We start from the raw sequence: 23329 nt of genomic DNA, 5'->3' as shown, positions 1-23329 counted from the left end.
CTATCAATCAAATGCTATTTCTACGATGTTTTTGTTGAAGCAAGTATTAGAACATACTGAAAGAAGAACCACTAAAGCAAATCTAACTTTTAAATCAAATCTAACTTTTAAATATGATCATTTATCAATTAGAAATTTATAGTTCTCTTTTTAAATTATTATATTGTACACAAATACACCTTTTAAATACTATTTATTTTATTTTTAAAAATCTATTCTTATTAATATGAGGGAAACGCGTGCTGTACATACATTTAGACTAGTTAAAAAAACGAAAAAACTCAAAAAATATAGTTAATTGATTCCAAATTTGCAATATTGCATCCTCAAACTATGCAAATAACACGTGACTTCTATTTTATTTCAGAAGAACAACTGTGACTAGATCACGATATGTTTAAGAACTTTTCGGCGGTTAATAGCCAATGCATCGCTTTTGATCGGTTTGTTGGTGGGGGGCCATTGATGAAGTAGGGATAATCCATTAGGGTTTTAGGAGAGAAAATGAAGAGGAAAAAGGAAGAAAGGCGGAATGAATGAGAGGAAGTGTGTTCCTTTGAAATAAAATAGAAGTCATGTGTTATTTGCAGTTTTTTTGTTCTAAAAAATAATAATCTGCAAACAACATGTTACTTCTATTTTATTTTAGAGGAACATATGTTTGTAGTTTTATTTTCTAAAAAAAAAATCTACAAACACGTGACTTCTATTTTATTTTAGAGGAACATACTTCCTCTCACTCATTTCACCTTTCTTTCTTTTTCCTCTTCATTTTCTCTCCTAAAACCCTAATGGATTATCCCTACTTCATCAATGACCCCCCAACAAACCGATCAAAAGCGATACATTGGCTATTAACCGCCGAAAAGCTCTTAACAAATCGTGATCTAATGACATGTGTTCTTCTGAAATAAAATAAAGTCGTGTGTTATTTGAGGTTTTTGAGGATGCAATATTGCAAATTTGGAATCAATTCATTAACCTTTTTGAGTTTTTTTTTCTCTTTTTTAACTAGTCTAAATATATGCATGATTCCCTCGTATTAATAAGAGTAGATTTTTAAAAATAAATAATATTTAAAAGATGTGTTTGTGTACAAAATAAGAATTTAAAAAGAGAATTATAAATTTCTAATTGATAAATGATCATATTTAAGAGTTCGATATGCTTTAGTGGTTCTTCTTTCAATATGTTCTAATACTTGTTTCAACAAAAGCATCGTACAAATAACATTTGATTGTGTAAAGATGGATCTTAGGCCTAACTCAATCCCTAAAGCGCTAGCTCATGAAGGGAGGTTTGTCCAAGTCCATATAAGTAGAGACCAAATTCCCATCCCTTTTCCGATTGTGTGAATTGTTAACACTTTCCTGCACGCCCAAACCCCGTTACATGGAGCGTGGACGCTATAATATGGGGGCCCAACATCGGTGAACAAAGAATTGGAATGTGCTTGGTTCTGATACCATGTAAAGATGGATCTTGGGCCTAACTCAACCCCAAAAGCTAGCTAATGAGGGGAAGTTTGTTCAAGTCCATATAATGATACCAAATTCCCATCCCTTTTCTGATGTGGGATTTCTTAACAGATTGAAAGGTAAAAAAGTCGTTCACTTTTACCTAAGCACTTATATGCATTATATGTGTATTTCACGTTAATTATTACAAAATTTGTATTACTATATTATTAACAATTAAAATTTCCAAATCCAACTTGGAGCTGGTTTCCAATTCTGGAAAGTGCAAGTGTTGGGAGATAGTGAAGCAGGTGACTGGGAAGTGATGAGAGTGGCAGAATTTCTCTTGTTGGAAACTTCAATGGACTTCAGGCTGAAGAGGATGCATTATGGTGGAAAGGAAGCAACAAAGGTATATTTAAAGTAGGTGCAGCTTACAGGTTGATGGAGCAACCAAGTCAACAGATTCCTACCTGGCCATGGAGACAAATTTGGAAAGGCAGAATTCCTTATAAAGTCTCATGTTTTATATGGCTGCTAGCTAAGGAAGCAGCTTTGACACAGGATAATGTTATGAAAAGAGGGATAACCTTATGTTCTAGGTGCTTTCTTTGTGGAGAAACATCAGAAACTGTTAACCATCTTTTTCTACACTGCAAATTTACTCAACAGTTATGGAGGGTATTCTTGAGTCTCAAAGGCATATCTTGGGCTATGCCTAGGAGAATTACTGAAGCCCTAAAAAGTTGGGAGGAGGTAGGAGTGCTAGCTAAAGACAAAACGAGATGGAGAATTATCCCTGCTTCAATCTGGTGGGCAACCTGGAAAGAGAGAAATTCTAGGTGTTTTGAGAGCATAGAGAATAGTATGCCGAAAGTTAAACTCAACTGCATTTTGTTATGTTTTTGGTGCAATCAATTATACTCAAATGAAACTGTCTCTATAATTGATGTTTTAGATTCAATTTAGATTTAGAACAGTGGAGTTTTGGAGTTCATCTATATATAAGGTTTAGTACTGCCCATGTACTATTGTGTTATAATACAAAGTTACCAAGTTTCAAAAATTGTCCCTGCTTGCATCTGGTGGACAATTTGGAAGGAAAGGAACCAGAGATGCTTCGAAAACAAGAGCATCCCTTTCCAGAGTTTGAAGTTGAACCGTCTTATAACCCTTTATTTTTGGTGTAGTCATGTCCTCCCCAAAGAGATGTAGGCTATTACTGACTTTTTAGATAGTTTAGGAGGGGTATAAATGATAGATCTTTTGGTTTTGCTTACTGTATACTTTACTACTGAAATACACCATTGGTGTATTGTTGTCTATAAAATGTTAACTTTCTCAAAAAAAAAAAAAAAAAATTCTGGAAAAGTGCTTCAAACCTATTTTCCAACTCCATCTTCATAAATTCCAAAATAGTGCTCTTCTCTCCTTTGCAAAAAGTATAACCAAACATAACCATCTTAAACTCTAACTTCATAAATTCCAAATGAAGTGAAAAATATTTGAACCTATGGCCAAATGTCTATTAAATTATAGTAATTGAAAACTAATCCATGAATCATAGTGATATATAAATATTTCAATCACATCGGTCACGGGTTTGAGCCCTATACCAAGCAAATTAAGCCTAGTATTTAAGTGGAGAAAGATAAAACAATGGATCTAGGTTTATATTGGATAATAGGGAGTTCCGGATCATCCCAAAGTTCTGAAAATTACGATTAGGATTGGTTCTTTCAAGTGCTGATGATAGATTCTTGAGCTATGATGAGATGGAGATAGTGGAAGTAGTTTCTGATCAGGTGTCTGTGGTTTTGTCCCGTGCCACTGTTCTTGAAGAGTTCCAGACAATGAGGGAGAAACTAGAAATGAGAAATTGTGTGCTGCAGCAGGCAAATAGAATGCTATGAAGGTAAGCCAGACAAGGACTTTGTTTCAGAAGGTGATGAACAATGTAATGAGGCGATCGATGCACTCAATTTTGGGTTTGCTCTCCATATTTCAAGATGAGAAAGCAAGCTTTGACCAGAAGATTATGTTTACACAATGGTGAAAAGTGAAAACAAGCACTGTTCTCTTCACACATTAATGAATGATGCAGATGGAGATTTCTGCCAAAGATGATGGAAGGTTTCTAGTAGAAATGAGGCCCTTTAGTTGCATTTACTGGGCAGGTAGACTTCTTGTTTTGTTAAGTGGTTGTGCATCTATAAGGGCTTTGGATTTTCTACAGATGTTCCTACTTCTTTGCCTAATCAAGTGATGGGTGATGAGAAGAGAACATTTGAGGTTTTGTTACATATGGGAGGACATTTATTCAATGTCAGCATCAGAAAGGGCTCTGTTATATTTGAAGTGGTTTTAGATATTGGAGCTGATGTAGGGAATGGCAGTTTGGGGAACAAGAAGACCATGGACGACAGCTAAATATGTGACCATAAAATTTAATATTGAGGTTTGTCTTGAAGGCTCTCAATCAGATAGCTCAATCTCCACCATTCACTTTGGTGGAAGAAGGCATAACTTCAAGGATGTGATGGAGGGCTTGAGTTTCAGCATGTGCAAAAAGCTTGTCCAGGTTAGCTATCCTATCGTTCTTGCTATTATGTTCTCATTTAAATTGGTTTATCTAGCTATCAAGTATCTACAGATGATTAGAGCTCTTGATTATGTATAAGAAGTAATGTTCATGGCTTGTGTGATATACATACATGCTGCCATGTAGGTATTGAGTAGGGCTGGACAGAGTTTGAGCCTAACCAAAATCTGAGTTCTTTGGATTTTCGAAATACATATTGGATTTTGGATTTGTGTCCGGAGATCCTATTTTTTTTACCTTATATTCTTTTGTTTTGTTTTTGAGAATGGTCACTTGCATATTAAAGAAAAAAGCACTAGGATAGTGCCAAAACCATAAATACAGAGAGAAAGGACAGCAGATCCAACAATGAAATCCTAACAGTTAATAGAGCACCTATCAGATCTACTGAGGATATGATACTGCCTCCTCTACAAAACGTTACACCAAAAATGAAAAAAGAGGAAAGCACTTCATCTTTAAATTCTGTAAAGAGCTACTTCTTCCTTCAAAAATTCTTAAATTTCTTTCTTTCCAAACTGTCCACCATATACACGCAGGAACCAATCTCCACCATTTCTTCTGTCTGACTACACCCCGTTGCAATCCAACTCCTTAGCAGATCTCTTGTGTTGGAAGGCATACACTATTAGGGGTCGTTTGGTTTGAAAATGAGTTATGATGGGATAAATTATGTTGGGATAAGTTATGTTGGGATTAGTTATGATGGGATAAGTTGTGTTGAGATTATTTTTTATTGAGTGTTTGGTTTGTTGTATTCAAAATAATAAATTTTAAGAACAATTTATTTGTTTACAAAAATGCCCTTCATTAATGTAAAAAGTGATATAACAAAAGGGTTGAAAGAGACATTTTTGTCATTTACCTATTTTATCCCGGGATAAGTTATCCCGGGATTACTATACCACCCCAAGAGAGGGATAACTTATCCCGGTATTAATTATTAATCCCGGGATAAGTTATCCCGAACTTGCCAACCAAACAACTAAATAAGCGGTACTATAATTTAATCCCGGGACTATTTGGTATTATCCCTCACACCAAACGACCCCTTAGAGTTCCACAATGTTAAGAAAAAGTTGTCACAGAAGACTAGTGACAAAACAATGAAGAAACAGATGGCTATTGGATTCTGTTTCTAAACCACAAAAAGGACATCTGTAGTTTAATTGGAATACCCTTCTCTTCAGATTCTCGTGTCAGGCAAGCTTTTATTGCCACTAACCAGGAAAAGCTCAACACTATTGTGGGAATCTTGGCCTTCCAAATATATCTCCTGGGCACTGTAGTATTTGCTGATCCAAATTACTCAATGTATGATAAGCAGACTTTACTGGAAAAACACCATCTTTGCCAGGTTTCAGTTAAGCTTAAATGTAGGAACTTGGAATTAATTATAGTTACAACTATTAAATTTTTACTCATTTGTGTGAGGTAAGAACTCCTAATATTTAGTACTTTAAAATTGACTAAAATTTTGCTTCTTAAATCTTTCCTTGTTTGAACTATATATTAGAAAGTCCTAACATTTGGACTTTAAAATCGATTGCGATTTTGTTAACTTATAGTAATCTTTTCTTTATTAAACTAACTAATTATCCATCACAATTTATCAACTCACGGTACTAGAAAATAAATTAAAGAGTTTAGCTTCATTTTGCATTAATATGTTGATTTCTTTCTTCTACTTCTCTTTTCAATTGTATAATCGAGAAAAGAAAAGAAAATATAGAAACATAACATACTTTAAGTTGTTTCAATTAATTGAGTGTTTTTGTTACACTCTCTTTAGTGAAATCTATATTATTTCTTCCGTTACAATTTATGTGGGTGTTTGACTAGACACAGATTAAGAGAAAAAATTGAGATCATCTCAGAAAGGTAAAACTGAAAAGGCTAAGATTAAGTTATTACTAAATATTTAAAGTATGAAGTCCCACAGGAAAATGTTGTTCACATTTTTACCCTTTTAAAATATAATTCACTCTTGTCAAAATAGTCATTTTATTATTTTTTTAATATTTAGAATTTTAAAAAATTAACTAAATTCTATGTATTAAATCCTTCCTTGAAATATGTAGAAAATTTTAATATTTAGAAATTTAAAAGCGAATAAGATTTTACCTTTTAAAAATAGTTACGTGTTGAATAAAATTGTACTTATAAGTGGAAAGCAACCTTATGTTTAGGACTTTTGACAATACAATTAAGAAAAAGAGCAACCCGATGCACAAAACATCCCACGTTTACAGGGTCCGGAGTAGGATCGCACCCAAGGCGTGTGATATTGACAAACTACCCTAATGTAGGTAGTTTCCACTAATTTTTACGAGTCTTTCTTAGTTTGGTGGCATAGTAATTCCTTAATGACCAATTGCAAATAAATAATGCATTTGTGATATGATATCAATTGATTGATGTCAATTTATTAATGCCAAATAAGCCAATAATAAATTACAATACGATTCCATAAGTGCTAATTGTTTAAATGAATAACTTATACTATATGTTAATCTACTATACAACTTGGTATTGCAATTCTTCTTTGTAATGCTAATATTTATATAAAATGTTAATCTGTTAGTAGTGTAGCAGTACAAATTTTGTAATGATTAAACATGAAATACACATATAATGCATGTATTTAGGTGGTCTTGTAAAAGCGAACCATAGGGGCTTCCAGATAGCTTCTTTTGAAAAAGCAGTCCAAAGCATGGCTCCCTCTTATTGACCAGGCCAACTCCTTTACTAGTTATTTCTCCAAAATCATAGATGTGTTTGACGCACATGGAAACTGCTTTTTCAATGATATCAAAACATTTTTGCCTCACAGAGTAGTTTATGATATCAGGAATAGTGGTATATTCACATCTTATCAGGAGGTTGACCCATAAGCTCGGGGGGGATCGGAAACTAGTGTATCTTTTCTAAAATGGCTCTCTCCCTTGATTTCCACAATATTGTTTGCTCATGAAACCTTTTTACACGTAGTTTTGGTCTCTTTTTGATTGCTTTACAAAGGGGAACAAATAGAAAAACTCCAGAATGAGTCGTTGAATTTCTTAGCCTAGAGAAAGCTATCAGAAAGCAAACCAATGAGCTAATGATGACTAGCCTGGGTAGGCTTGGGTAGGCTTGTCCAGCTAGATTCTATAAAGCTAAAGGACTAGTTTACCAGCATTGGCTGAAGTGGATTGAGACATGCATTAAAACTGTCAAATTCTCTGTGCTTGTGAATGGAGAACCTGTGGGTTTTTTTGAATCAGAAAGGGGACTGAGACAGGGTGATCCTCTCTCCCCTTTCATGTTCATCCTAGCAATGGAGGGATTTAATGTTATGATGAGGATTGCTACACAAAATAGATGGATCAAAGGCTTCAAAGTGGGAGGTAGAGGGGGGGAAGAAAGAGAAATTGGTCATATGCTCTACGCAGAGGATGATACCCTCTGTGATCCTGTAGAGGAACATATAAGCTACATTAGAGTGATATTGGTACTTTTTGAAGCAGTCTCAGGATTGAAAGTAAACTGGGGAAAAAGTAGTCTCTTCCCTGTGAATGAGGTACCTCAGATAAAGGAGATAAAGGAGATGGCAGACATACTAGGGTGTAGTGTTGGGAAGCTGCCTACCACCTATCTAGGCATGCCATTGGGTAGCAATCACAATGCCTTGGAAATATGGGATGGTATTTTGGAGAAAACTGAAAAGAAGCTTTCTGGATGGAAGGCTCAATATCTTTCACTTGGAGGAAGATTGATCCTCATAAACTCTATTCTTGATTCTCTGCCCACTTATTTTTTTTTTTTTGATTTTGCACCGGGTGTCCGAGTCTCTTTGAGCCCCGACTAATCCCGGGGGTGCACAGGCCCTCGGCAAGGAGTTTCCCGCAAGTGCACCACGGTTAATTCAGGTTTTACCCAGTCCGATGGCCCTCACTTATGTGATGTCTCTATTCCCAATCTCAGGAAAAGTAGTGGAAAATCTGGAGCTAAGGAGAAAATTCCTATGGCAAGGCAACAAGGATGGAAAAGTCTATAGCTTAGTAAACTGGAAAACTGCTCTACTTAGCAAAGACAGAGGGGGGCTGGGTATTAAGAACTTGAAGTGGTTGCGGAGGTACACTGAAGAGAGAAATGCCCTCTGGAAAGAGGTGATTATAGCTAAATATGGTGAGTTACACCCTTGGTGTACAGAGAACACAACAGAACCTTATGGTGTGGGTGCATGGAGATCAATTAGAAGCTTGTGGCCACAAATGGAGACAAATTTATATATCAAGGTGGGAAGTGGCACAACAAAATTTTGGAAGGATGTATGGATAGATCAATCCCCTCTTAGGGATCTCTTTCCAGATCTTTTTCAAATTTGTGGAAATCCTAATGCCAATGTTGGTGATTGCTGGACTGAACAGGGTTGGGATCTATTTTTTAGAAGACTTCTCAATGATTGGGAGGTGGAATGCGTGGCTGAGATATTTGGGATGCTAGGTGGAGTGATCATAAACGCAAATGCTAGAGACAGGATGTTGTGGAAGCACAACAAAGATGGCCTTTTCTCAGTCAACAATGCTTACAGAAGAGGTCTCCAGGTGATGGCAAAACACCGCTGGAATTATTTTTGGAAGGGGGATATTCCTACAAAAGTGAAATGCTTCACTTGGCTAGTGATAAAGAGAGCTTGTTTAACACAGGAAGTACTTCAGAAGTAGGGTAGACAGCTGGTCCCTAGGTGTTTTTTATGCAATTTGACAAGTGAAACTAACAACCACCTTTTCTTGCATTGTAATTACACTGCTCAAATCTGGAATTTGTTCCTTAGCATTTCAAATCTGAATTGGACAATGCCAGAACGTACATCAAACGTGTCGAGGAGATGGGTAAGAAGAGGAGGCACCAAGAGTCAGAAGAGATGGTGGAGGCTAATACCATCATGCATATGGTGGTCAATTTGGAAGGAAAGGAATAGTAGATGCTTCGAAAATAGATCCAATTCCATACACAAGGTCAAATGGAATTGTATAGTATCTCTACTTTTTTGGTGTAAACAGTTGTGCATAGTAGATACAGATCAGATTGTAGATTTGTTAGGAAGTTTGTAATTGACACTTTTTGGTGGTGGCCAGCATGCCCTTAATGCTGAAGAATACAACCTTAACAGTTTCAAAAAAAAAAAAAGTTTACCAGCATTGGCATTTGTAAGAAAAAGAAAGACTTTTAAAACACTTCCTCTTCCCATTCATGAAAGGGTACTAACAAGAACTGAGGAAAGGAGAAGAGTTGAAGCTTGAGTGGTACTCCTCTTTCAAACTCAATTCTTAAGGTTCGAAGATGCTCGTCCGTCTACCGGAATAGGAGAAAGAGAAGATCTCGACTAGGATTTAGAGGGGTCTCTAGCGGATCTTTTCTAAGCCTGGGAGATGCCTCTGCTTAAGTTGCAAGTATTCCTACCCTCTCTTTTCTAAAACGAAAAATAGAAAAAAGAGAAAGAAGCCAAATTTTTTTTCTATGGACCCCTTCCACCAGATTACTTTACTGGCCGTAATTCATTCCAAAAGAGTAAAGGAACTAATTTCAGAAAAGGGCTCTCAAAAGTGTTCTCTTGTACCTTCTTCCCTTGGTCTAGGAGGTAGGTTATGTAGGTGGCACCTGTTCATAGGTTGCTCGATCAGGCCAAATAACCGATTAGTAGTATGTCCGAGATTGCCATAAGACCTCCCTCTTGGAAATTGGCTAATCAAAAGGATTTTTTTTTTTTTTTTGAAATTTTTCGCTTATCCAAGAAAGAAAGATCAGATCAGTAATAGCAGACTTCCAATTTCTTGTTCCCATGAAAGCATGAGTGAACAGTCAAGTATTGTTGAGAGGGTTTGAAAAAGCTGAATCTGTAAAAGGCTTATCGGATGGGTAAGAAAGACTTTGGTCTATCCAATTCAAGTTCAAGACCGATTAAGAGAGCTACGTCCAATAGGGTTGGGATCATCATCCGGAATCAAAAATGAAATGAATTGGTAGTGAAATACCAGGTTTTTTTTTTTGCTTCGGAAGGAAAAAAAACATGTCAAATAAGGTCTTCACTCAGCTCTCATGCTGGGGAATATCTCCACCAGACATGGAAGGAAGGAGTGTAGGATTGGAAAGCTTTGCCGGAAAGAAGCTATTCGACAAATTCCAGTGGCTACTATCGACGAAGCGCGCTAGATTTTTTTTTTATCTTTCAATCAAACGCTATTTCTATGATGCTTTTTTTGAAGTATTAGAACAAACTGAAGGAAGAATTGCTAGAGCAGATAGATCTCTTAAATATGATCACTTATCACTTAGAATTTATAATTCTCCTTTTAAATCTTATACAGAAAAATGGCCGAAAATACCTTTGAACTATCGATTTTGGTACGAAAATACCCTTTTGTTATCCTTTTGGCTCTAAAATGCCCCTGACGTCAACCTATTGACTCTAAACTACCCTTATTTTTAGCAGTCCACTTTGAAAACAAAATTAAAAAAATCATTTATTATGTGGCACATTTGTATTGGCTATTATTTAAATTAACCTAATTAGTTAATCTCAATTCAAATCCGGATCCACCCAATAATCCATACTCGTTCCCCTAAAAGCAGCTTTAAATCAAGAAATTAGCTTTTATAATTTGATTACTTACTTTTGAAAATTTCAAGATTGAAGATTATCGAAGAAAAAGCTTCTCAAGAAATTGAAGATAATCAAAACAATTGGGTATTTGAAGTTAGAAAAAATTCTATGTTCAAATGCATCATATGGGTTTATCCTAAATTCACCACCACCAAAATCAAATTCTCAATTTCACACTCGCTCTTCATTAACTCCAATCCAAAGTCTATGAAGATCACCAGAAGAATGTTCAGAGCACAAGATTAATAAGCTGACATCATATTGATGTTTCTTAGTTTATGAAGGACCTTGAAGATTAAGAAATGGAGATCGAACACAAAATCGAATGATAAGTAGAACATAAGACCTGTTACAAAGATAAAAATGTATGAACTTTGAGAGAAAATTTCAAAATTTCAACTCATTCGAGCCAAAAAATGAGACTTCCGATGAAATTTTTACCCTTTTTTTTTTCTTCAAAATTTGGGCGCTAGATTTGGATTTGATCGGGTACCCTTTTTACCCAAATCTTATTGTTGCATTTCAAGAAGAAGACGTAAAACTCAAGAAGAGAGAAAAGTCAAGATTGAAGAGAAGACTTTATACCACTGGAAAAAAAAGGAAAAATGAAGAAGATGAAGATAGGGTACCACCTTTAGGGAGGTATGGGTTATTGGGTGGATCCACATCCTGAATTGAGATTAATTAATTAGGTTAATTTTAATAATAGCTAATAGAAACGTGCCACGTAATAAATGAATTTCTTAATTTTGTTTTTAAAGTGGGCCGTTAAAAATAAGGGTAGTTTAGAGCCAGTAGATTGACGTTGGGGGAATTTTTGAGCCAAAAGGTTAATGAAGGGTATTTTTGTACCAAATTCAATAGTTCAAGGGTATTTTAGGCCCTTTTCCGATTCTTATATTGTACACAAACACATCTTCTAGATATTATTTGTGTTATTTTTAAAAATCTATTCTTATCAATACGAGGGATACGCGCGAGACGCGTATATTAGGACTAGTTACAAAAAGGAAAAACTCAAAAAGGTTAGTGAATTGATTGCAAATTTGCAATATGGCATCCTCGAAATCTGCAAACAACACGTGGCTTCTATTTCATTTCGGAGGAACACACTTCCTCTCATTTGTTCCGCCTTTCTTCCTTTTTCCTCTCATTTATTCCGCTTTCCTTCCTTCGTCCTCTCATTTATTCCACCTTTCTTCCTCTTCATTTTCTCCGCCTTTCTTCCTCTTAATTTTCTCCGCCTTTCTTCCTCTTCATTTTCTCCGCCTTTCTTCCTCTTTAACTTTCTCCACCTTTCTTCCTTCTTCCTCTTCATTTTCTCTGCCTTTCTCCTTCTTCCTCCTCATTTTCTCAGCCTTTCTTCCTTCTTCCTCTTCATTTTCTCCACCTTTCTTCCTTCTTTCTCTTCATTTTCTCCACCTTTCTTCCTTCTTCCTTCTTCCTCTTCCTCTTCCTCTTCATTCTCTTCTGAAGCCCTAAAATGGAGCATCCTTTCTTCATCAACAGTGGCCTTCCAATCAATCGATCAGAAGCTTTACGTTTTCTATCAATCGCTGAAAATCTCTTATCAAATCGTGATCTAGTTGGTAGCAAGTCATTCGCGACCTGGGCCCGTGAATCCGACCCGACATTTGCACCTGTTGCCGACCAAATACTCGGCATCGTTGATACTTTGAATGCCGGCGACAAACGTATTAACAATCATTTTGACTACTACTCTATCCTCCAAATCCCTCCTAACCAAACCCAAAATGCCGATTTCATCGCCGAACAGTATCGCCAGTTTAATCTTCTTATGAATCCTCAGAGCAACAATTTCCCATTTTCTGATCAGGCTTTCCGTCTTGTCGTTGATGCATTCACAGTTCTTTCTGACCCCTTGAGAAAAAGTATGTATGATAAGGAGCTGGGTTTCCTCCTTAACCCTTACCCAGTTGTTACTTCTACACCTACCCCTGTGCATCAGAGTGTTTATCCTTCAATGCCCAGTTCGAATGCAGACCAAATGTTTGAGAATTTGTTTACTCAAGATCAAGGGTCACATGCTGCTGGAGTAAGCTTCAGTAGAGACCCACAAGCTGGATTTTCTATGCCAGTGACATTTCTGACTCATGAACAAGAAACTGTGATCTCTATGGAAAGCTTGCCCATTGAGCAGCAACTGCAACAATCTGAAACGTTTCTGAAACAACAGACACAACCCGTGACTCCCATTTCATTTTTAAACACAGATGAACAACCTATCTCATTCTTTTCTTTGAACCAACCACAGCTGGTAACCTCTGTGAGAAGCTTAAATAGAGAAAACCCACCATTTGGTACCGAGGTGAGCTCGACACAAGGGCGAGAACCAGTGGTTTGTGCAGAGCAATGTGGGAGTCAACAGCCCCTGGAGAAAAATGAGAATGTGGTTGGGAACAATGCAAATAAGTCTGCAAGTACTGGTGATAATGTGAAGGAGAAAGAAGGGAATGTAGATGCATCAGGTAAGAGTATACCCAGTTTCTGGACTGCATGTCCTTACTGTCTCTTTATGTATGAGTATTCTGTGGATTATACTCATTGTACTTTAAGGTGTCAAAATTGTAAGAAGGCTTTTCAAGCTGTACCAATTGCGTCTCCTCCTCCAATTATTGATGGAAAAAAAAATAGCTTTTGTTGTTGGGGATTTATGCCTTTTGGATCGTCTTTGGAGGATTTTCATAAAAATATAGATAATGCTTCGAGCTGGTCTCCGTTTTCGCCCATGTTTACCTGTTCGCGATTTGGGTGGGATGGAGGGAGTAATGTGAACAATCATGCTGGTGGAGGACAGAGTAATGTGAATAATCTTGGTAGTTCGCATAATGCTGGCGGATCGAAAAGTGGGGGTGGACGAAAGCATTTTTCTCCAGTAATATGTATTGATGATGATGTGTTAGTAGAGGCATCACAGTCAAGCGAGGAGTCAAGTGTGGATTGGAATCGGAATAAGGAAAGGAAGAAAGCAAAGAATGGGAAGCGAAAGTGTGCAAGGACTGGAACCCCAAGCAAAAATGCCAAGAAACAGCAAGCTGATAAGGAAAAAACTGTTGAAGGGAATAATGATGTCAATTTGCAATATGGTTTAGCAACTCAAGGTGGCGTAGAAATACCCATGCTGTAACAGTTGAGTCAAGTAACAGAGGTGTCGTAAGTAAGGCAATAAGGCACCTTGTTGGGTTGCAAAACACTTAGGAATTTGGATTTGAATGTGTAGTTCAGTAATGAGGTTGAAGAGCCTATAATTCAGATGGGCCAAGAAAATGAAGCAGGAGAGGGAGAGGATGATACTGTTGATGTAATTGGGTTTTTTGAAGGTCTTGATGAATTCCTTAGCAGTCTTCCTATACTTAATGCTGTGGATGGTGATAAGGTGGAGGCTGCCTGTTATCACTCCTTAGTCTCCACAGTTTACAGTAGTAGCTATTTGCTTGTAGCTCATTCTAGTAGTAGTTATATCTTTATTGTAGTTTGCAGTTTCTCATTCCAGTAATATTGGGAAGTAATGTCCTAGTTTCTAGGGGTAGTTATCTTATAAGTATTGTATTTGAACTCTATGTTTATCCTATGCAATCTAAGCAGAAAGTTGTTCCATTTTTTGAGTACTTTAACTCGAGATTGCAGGTTCTCTCTTAACGAACCAGCACCATAGATCTTAGGAAGAAAACAACAGATTTCATCTTGCAGCGTCCCATTACTAGATCCATAACAGGGGACTGTAACACTGCCTACTTCACTTCTTTGTTTGTAGTTGTTGCTTCAATTTTTGTCTTCTGGATGCTGTAGTTAAAAATGGTGTAGAATTACTCCGGCACTTGCGTTGATATTTCTATTGTAATGCCAATTTATTTTCTATTCTCTTCGGAAGTAGCTTCAGTAATCAGTTTACTGCTTCTATCTCCATGCTCCTTGAGTAATCTTATTATTAGTAATCATAATTTTCTTTATATTGCTTAGTTCTTCCATTCTAGTAAGTTCATCTTTTCATTTTTAAGAGATGAAATGGGGCTATCATGGCCTCATTTTCGCACTATCTGATCATTGCAAAAAAAAAGTTTAATTGCAACTCGAACTCTTCTGTCCCTTGTTACAGGATGTCACATCAATATTTTCAACATCTGTAAAATTTATCTGTCTGGAATGATCTGAAATGCTAAGCACCAATTTAGCACAATAGTCTAGTTTCAAAATTTAGCTCAATACTCTCATTTGAGTGTACTCTTTTTTTAAATATTCATGTTTTGTTTTTGATGTGATTGGTTGCTTTGTTTTGGATCTCCCATTTATTTGTGATGATGTGTCCATGTTTGATGTTGCTGGTTTTTGATGTTTCTTTTTCATATTCCTAAATGAAAAATGTAGATATTAATTTTTCATGAGAATCATCACTTTTTCGGAATAATTTCACTTTATTTCAAAATCAATGTTTGGTTATAAATTTCCAAATTCAACTTGGAGTTGGATTCCAAATTTGGAATAGTGCTCCAAACCTATTTTCCAACTCTTATCTTCATAAATTTCACAAAAAAGGTGCTCTAAGCCGTCCTTTGTAAAAAGTATAACCAAACATAACTCCCATCTTCATAAATTCCAATAAAGTGAAAAATCTTTGGAATCTATGGCCAAATGCCTACTAAATTACAATTCAAAACTAATCCATGAATCATAGTCATAGAGATAAAGATTTCAATAACATCAGTCGCGGGTTTGATCCCTATATCAAGCAAATTAAGCCTACAATTAGGATTGGTTCTTTCAAGTGCTGATGATCGAGTCTTGAGCTATGATGAGATGGAGATAGTGGAAGTAGTTTCTGATCAGGTGGCTGCTTTGTCCTATGCAACTGTTCTTGATGAGTCTCATACCATGGGGGAGAAAAGTAGAATTGAGAAATTGTGTGCTGCAGCAGGCTAAAGACTAAATAGAATGCTACGAAGGCAAGCCATACAAGGACTTCGTTTCAGAAGGTAATGAACAATGGAATGCGGCAGCCGATGCACTCAATTTTGTGTTTGCTCTCCATATTTCAAGATGAGAAAGCAAGCTTTGACCAGAAGATTTTTGTAAACACAATGGTGAAAACACACACTTTTCTCTCCATATTGACAAATGTTGTGATAGCAATATCTTCCAAAGATGATGGAATGTTTCCAGTAGAAATGAGTCACTTTCAGTTACATTTACCGGTCAGGGAGACTTCTTGTCTTGTTAAGTGCTTTTGTATCTATAAGGGCTTTGGATTTTCTACAGGTGTTCTTACTTCTTTACCTAATCAGGTGATGGGCGATGAGAAGAGAACATTTTAGGTTTTGTTACATATGGTAGGACATCTGTTAAATGTCAGCATTAGAAAGGGCTCTGTTATATTTGGAGTGGTTTTAGAGACTGGAGCAGTTTGGGGTACAAGAAAATTATGCACAACAGATGAATATGTGACCATATAATTATATATTGAGGTTAGTTTTGAAGGCTTTCAATCAGATAGTTCAATCTCCACCATTCATTTTTGTGGAAGAAGGCGTAACATCAGGGAGGTGATGGAGGGCTGGAGTTTCAGCATTTGCAAAAAGATTTTTCAGGTTAGAATACATGCTGTTGTTTTCCTGATTGACCTTGTCAGTATGTTCTCATTTAAATTAGTTTATATAGCTAACAAGTATCTATTGATGATTGTAGATCTTGATCATGTATAAGTACTGTTCATGGCTTGTGTGATATACATACATGCTGCCATGTAGGTCTGCGTGTAGGTATTGATTAGGGAATGGCAGAGTTTGGGTCAAACTGAAATTCAATTTGTTTGGATTTTCGGATTCCGATTGGATTTTGGATTTAACTTCTAAAATATTCAGATTTTCGATTTCTGACTTTGGATTTTCAGATCTGAAAATCTAATTTGTTTTTATACCTTATATTTATCCTTATATATTAGACAAGCCCATGTACCTAATATTAAGTCCAATACCCTACTAAATCAGTCAATGTACCTTATTAGGCTAATGGATAGTGCAAACTGAGGTTTATTCACCGTGACTGTGTTTTCCATTCTTATTTGACGAGTTGTGGGTTTTGGCACTGGGTCCTTATGGAAGCATATTAATTGATATTTAAATCACATAGAACATATAAGGATTGAGTAATGTTGAATTGAATATGAACTGTTAGTAGTATGATCTATCTATGCATGATTTTACTTTGTTTATATTAGAAATTTCTTTTATAATGGTTTCATTGTTTGAATGAATATTTTATTTGGATGATTGTCGTGTGAATGAGAAATTATTAAGACAATTTGACATGAATATTTTACTAGGATGTTTATTTTTGCAAGAAGAAGAAACTCCACTTACAATCTCAACACCAAAAATCTGAAATAATCAAATAGATTAATCTGAAACCGGACTTACGCAAACTGATCAATCGGACTTATTTGGATTGGAATTGGATATTAATTTCTTAAATCCGAAAATTGAAAATCCAAACCAAAGTCTTCGTATCCAATCCGAACTGCCCGAACACCCACCCCTAGTATGGACTATGACTTTACTTGGAGATTCAGGGGTAAAGCTGAGCTGCATGCTACATTTGTAGTGGTAGAGGAAAATAGTAAAGTGAGTTCGTCTAACCTTAACTGATAAAAAGAGAAGGTAAAGTGAGTTTGTGTGGAAGTAGTTCAACGTGGAGAATGCACATCATAAATCTATCTTTTGATTGTTTAAGAAATTTGAGACGTGCAAATGATGCATAAGATGTGATGATTCGTAGAAGTGTGTCAAACAGAATGACATTTTTTTTAATGTTTATTGTAAATGTTGTCCCAAGGTTGCCACAAATGCCACACTAAGTCAAAAACGTTGAGTTGATTGTGAAGAATTGCTCTACTACCTTGGGGTTCAGGTTACTGGTATGATCAGGAGATGGTTCTTTAATTACTGTTCATCTGTAAATCTTTAGGTAAAGAGGTTTCTAGGATGCAATATGATGGAATGTGTTGGTTTTAAAAGAGAAGAAATATCTGGAAAAGAATAAAAAATACTAAAGGGATGAAAAGCAAGAAAGAAAGCTTATGAACTGAAGTTGAAAGATTGATTTATTTTCACTGCAGTCTAAGGATACAATTTGTAATAAAAATACTCACATCTAAATTTAAAAATAAGCAAAAAGATCTGCTGAAAATACCAAATTCCTAAAGTCTAGAAATTTACTCAAAATTCAAATAGAAATCAACTCCTAATTAAAAGGGATAACTAGTTGACTAGGTCTATCTTAATAAATTACTGCACTAAAAACTTTGCAATTCTAAAGTAAATAGTCAACACTCCTTGCTTTAGGAGCTGCAAAATTTTGGTCTTCTATCTTGGGATCTCCACACTTGATAACTGAAAGTGACTGTGAATAAATGTGCAGATTCATCTTTGGCCTTGTACTGAACTAAATTCACTTCTCGTCTTGAATGCAACCCTTGACTACTAAATCTTTTTGGCATGTCTTCCTACTTCCTTTGCATCTTGAATTTAAACTTACCCATTTTATTTTCATGAAACATAGATAACTCCTCCATTGCTTCAATTTCTTTGGGAACATTGAAAGATCCTTTAAACTTAGCTGGTTCACATTTTGCTTGTGCTTTTCATATGGAGGATCATCTTCTAATTTTTTCAGCCTATGATCTTTCATGTTCTACAGGAACATATTTCATTGGATCAAATGAGAAATGTCTACCTATCATCTTGCTGTTTAAAACTTTTTTTTCAACACCATCATTGATGAAAATGTTTATCCTCAAAGGATACTTTGTATCCTATATCTATCAACTTACAAATACTCAACAAATTCTGATCAATATCTACATAAGAACATCTGAAATTGCCTTATTACATGAACTTGTTTTGATGACAACCGTTCCTTTTCCTTCAACAAGAATCTGGTCACTGTTTTTGGATATTTCAGTAGGCTTTAATTTTTTAAACACACTCTTGTCATAAGTCATGTAGTTGGTGCAACTGCTATCAATCTACCAAAAATTTGATGAAATCTTACTTGAGATACATGTTGCAACAAAAAGATTGTCTTCTTCTTTTTCTTCATTGACCACACATGCATTTGCTTCATGGTTCTCAAATTTGTTTTCGCAAATCACTGCTTCATAGCCTAGTTGATTGTACTTGCTGCATTCGCGTCTGGCCTTCTCCAACATCTGTATGGTGGATGATTCATTTTTCCACAATGCTCACAAGGTGGGTAATTTTTCAAATTTTTACTCCTGCTTTGAGTTTTATGGCTGACTGCTAAGGCTCCTTCAACCATACCATCTTGCCTCACAGTCTCTTTGCTCCTGTGCCGGAAAAGAATTTAACAACTCTGCCAAGGTAATGTTGGACAGATCTTCGTGTATTTTCCAAGGTAGTTAATTATACATGCTTCATATCTTTCAGGTGTGTAACAGAAATTTTTTCAACAATTCTTGAATCTTTAAATTCAGTGCCTAGTAATCTTACCTTGTTAACAATGCCAAGCAATTTTTCCGAGTATTCCTTGACTATCTCAGAGTCTTTCATTCTCTGCAACTCATACTCTCTTATTTAATTCAATACTTGCATTCCTTGAATTCTTTCATCTCCAGCATATTCTTTCCGGTTAATCATTTCTTTTGGTGATGTGAGGGACATAATCTTGTGAAAATAGTTGTTGAAACAGCAGCAAATGGAGTTGCTTTCGCATTATTTGGCAGCGAATTGTCAACTAAGGCTTGGACTGATGGAAATAAATCACCTGGTGTTTTTGCTTCCACTGGGTTTTGCACACGAGACCTCGTGGCTCTCAACCCACTTCATGGACCACTAGGCCATACCCTTGAATGCAAAAGATGTACACTAGATGTTAGTTAGCTTCATTTTAGTTCCTAATGTGAAACTAGATACAAGCATCTTCATGCAAAAAGTCACTGGATAGATATGTAGCGCTCACATCTGCTTGCATCAGATGTGGTGTGAGAGGGAGAGAGAGAAAGGGGTGGAGGATTTGCTATATATGAGAATGAAAGATGTGCTCGTAAGGATGCAGCTAAAGATGTTGCCTTCATTTATCTGGTTTGTGGCAGTGACCTTGTATCTCTTTGCTGGTTTGTGGCAGTGACCTTGTACTCTTAAACTAAATCCAAAGTGAGCAGGGAAAGTTCAGGATGTCTTCTTTGGGTCAAAAAGGTTCTGGATTTCTTCTCTTGAAAATGATATTAGCAGAACTTAAATGGAACTCCTGCATGTGCCTTGAGCAAATGACACATGTTTTAGAGCATTAATGGGTGATAGAGGGAACCCCGTACTTGTAAGTTGTAGGTATATGTTAAATTAGCTAAATAGGAAGGTTGAAGAAGAAAATTCACTGGTTGAGCTTCTGAGAGATCAATTTTCTGTCTAGTTTTTTTTTTTTGAGGAACAGGTAACTTTTTTTTAAATTTTTTTAAGCCATCACCTTTACAGCTTAAAGCTATTAGGTGTGGGGGGGTTTGGCGAGGAACAGGTAACTGATTTTCTGTCTAGGTTTAATGTGACAAAAATAGTAGTCTCTGACTATGAACAGGTGCTATACTACTTTTAGATACTCAAATAATACATTACTCATCATGTGTTTCAGATATTTACCATCACTCCCTCTTTATCATATATAACTTCCAATGCAATTGGTACTCCTTTCAGCCTTGGGCTTCTGCAGACAGCACTGCTACATGTTGTCCTTTACCTTCTTATTCTTAACATTGGGAACTTTTGGGATTTAAGTTGTATTTGCTCTCACTGAATGAACCTTCATAAGAACTGTGTAAAATAAAGGAGTGCATTCAGTATGACTCCATGCTCTCTGTCAAGGCAACACCCTGTAAACAAATCGGATCTGTCGATTGTTCAAGATGATTGTTTTCATGGTGTGACTACAGAACATATGATTTTGAAATTATAACATCCATGTTTTTCAATGTAAAGTTGTGAATGTCATTGTTGCCTGCTTTTGTTTATTTAACTGCCCCCTACCATGGCTGCAGCTAGTGTGAACATGGGACCCGCCATTTTTTCCCTTTGGTAAGAATTTCATCCTTAGAATTGATGATTTCTCTTGATTTTTGTTGTATTATTGTATAAAGTTTTTAGATGCTGCCTATGATGTTAATAAATAATCCAAACAAGAAGACTATTTTGTCTTTAGTTTCCTTGCCATTGCTATTTGATATGGTAAATTGGTTAGTGAAAGTAATGAAATAATAGCCTGGTTACCATATTGCTTACTCTGACCTGTATTTTTTTTTTTTTTGCATAAAATTTTCGGATGATAGGGAAATATATGGATGTCCACGAATGCCCAGGGCCACGTGCAAGTGATGACACTCATTCTGAGATTTCAAAAAGAGTCATCTTTTAGGAAACACATGTTTGAATATAGAAACCCTTTGGAGCAACCAATTTCCGTCACAATGTTCAGAAGCTTTCGTGTAGTCCTTGCTGATGATAACAACAAGAAGACACTGAATGATGTAAATAGACTGGTAACCAGAAAGTGTATCAACTGGTTTTCAGTGCCTGAGTGCTCTAGGCCCTGTACTAACAACCTTTCAAGTTGTCAGCTTGGGATCTTCAAATGCCAGAAATGGGTGGATTTGAAGTGGCATTGAGGGTGCATAAGTTCCGAAGCCGTAGTTGGCCATTGATCATAGCCCTGACTGCTAGTTCAGAGGAACAAGTATGGTATCTGCCTACATGTGGGAATGGATGGTCTAACAAGGAAACATGTTCTCCTACATGGCTTAGCCGATGAACTTCAACGACTCCTTCAAAGGGGTGTATGGTGATGATGGCTTGTGAGGTGTAGTACTAGTGGTGAAAAACAAACTTAAGAAGGGTCCTAAACACCATAATATCATACACCTTTATGGAGATTGCATTACATCTTTGTTTGATGAAACCAGCTTCTTACTAACATAGGTCTGCTTGCAATTTAGTTCTCCTCATATGTTGAAGTGAAATATGTCAAGCTAGTGGTATGGGTTCCATCATTTTTTCCCCCAAGAAACCTTGTGGAACTCTCAAGCTTGAATATTGCACCTGTCACATTGTTAGTTTTGGTTACATAGTAAACTTGACTAGTCCTTTTCTATAACCATGGTGTTCGGGCCAACATGTGCTTACTTCGACTAGTCCACCGAGTACCTATTACCTCCTCCATCAAACATGTGTTGTGTAACTTCCAACCAAATATACTTTTAGTTCTCGATTTATTGGCCCTTTCGAAATTGTCGAGAAGATTGAGAAAGTAATTTATGAACTGAACTTGTCACCTGAGATGGATAGAAATGACATATAAAAAAAGTAGAGAGAATTAGCTTGGATTTATAAGTATTACCGAAACTAAGATCCTCATTAAGACAATTCAAAATATATAAAGAAGTAAACACGTGAAGAAATCAAGAGAATTTTACATTTAATATTAATCTCTTTCGTGATCACTTGAAACACGGATTATTTCACCATTATATATATAACTACAATTTTAACTTTGTATGCAATTTAATTTTCTTTCACATAGGCCACTTTGAGCCATGCTAAACGATTTACGTTGAGAAGGATAAAGAAACGAACCCATCATCTCCGAGTCTCAAAAGTTGAGCTCAGTCCTAAAGATTGGTACCTAACAAATTTCTCTGTAAACAATGATTTCAATCTCCTGAACATCATAGTAACTCAATTTTTGGTAGATTATAAACTCATACATTAAACAAGAAAGAGTAAAAAATACCTTTCAACATTTGTAACTAAAGACAAGATTTTTGATCCTTTTCTATTTAAATTTTAATCCAACTTTAATATATCGATAATCTCTCAAGTTTGTCATAAAATTTTATTCAACCACTTTAATTATTATGTGTCTTAGTCAAAAACACGGTGATATGTGCGTGCGACACTTTTTTGGCCGAATTTTTTTTGGGTGATCGTGGCGACCTATTTAACGACGTGTATCGGTTCGAAGAGGTAAACGTAGATTTTTTTTTCAAGTTCAAACAAGACTCAAAACAAACACAATGACAATGTTTTTATGAGTGTGTTGTCAAGTGCCAATTACATAGCAAGGTAACAAAAATATGTCCCTTTTTACACTCGGTTTGAATCATTGTTACCCATTGTTTCATAATGTATTGTATTGTACTCTATTGTACTGTACTGTACTATATGGTAAATACAATGTTTGGCTAGACTGTATTGTTTGTTGTTGTTTAATAACATTTTTATTGTTTGGTTTAACTGTATCGTACTGTATTATAATATATAAATTTACTAAAATATCCTTAATTGTTCTAGGGTAGAAGGTTTGACTAGAATTAAATAATATAGGATAAAGGGTAAAAACATATTATGAAATATTATGCCATGATATAATTGGAAAAAGAAATTAAGTAACAGTGGGAACACACCAAATCGATTGTTCCATAAAATGGGGGTTTTTATTGTTACGTAACGACAAAATTTAACACTGTATTGTATTGTATTCTATTGTATTGTACTGTATGGTAGATACAATGTATATATTGTTTGTTGTTGTTTAATAGCATTTTTA

The 23329-nt window shown here is 35.9% G+C and overlaps 2 protein-coding genes and 1 pseudogene across 2 annotated transcripts in view; 2 read left to right on the top strand and 1 right to left on the bottom strand.

Moving 5' to 3' along the window:
- The window catches only part of LOC125835792 (GDSL esterase/lipase At5g33370-like), a 233433-nt gene that overhangs the window by 152515 nt on the left and 57589 nt on the right, over positions 1 to 23329 (bottom strand). The gene's annotated exons all lie outside the window — the stretch shown is intronic.
- Positions 12167 to 14340, top strand: LOC125835784 (uncharacterized). The gene has a single exon (XM_049514885.1). The coding sequence runs from the start codon at positions 12192 to 12194 to the stop codon at positions 13854 to 13856; it is 1665 nt and encodes a 554-aa protein (XP_049370842.1). The 5' UTR covers positions 12167 to 12191; the 3' UTR covers positions 13857 to 14340.
- On the top strand, positions 13983 to 21569 carry LOC125835724 (protein EIN4-like; annotated as a pseudogene).

Source organism: Solanum verrucosum, unplaced genomic scaffold, assembly GCF_900185275.1.
Source record: "Solanum verrucosum unplaced genomic scaffold, falcon-dt-bn FXZP01000128.1, whole genome shotgun sequence".
NCBI lineage: Eukaryota > Viridiplantae > Streptophyta > Magnoliopsida > Solanales > Solanaceae > Solanum > Solanum verrucosum.
The sequence above is the reverse complement of the archived record's forward strand: the minus strand, read 5'-3'. Positions and strand labels throughout refer to the sequence as shown.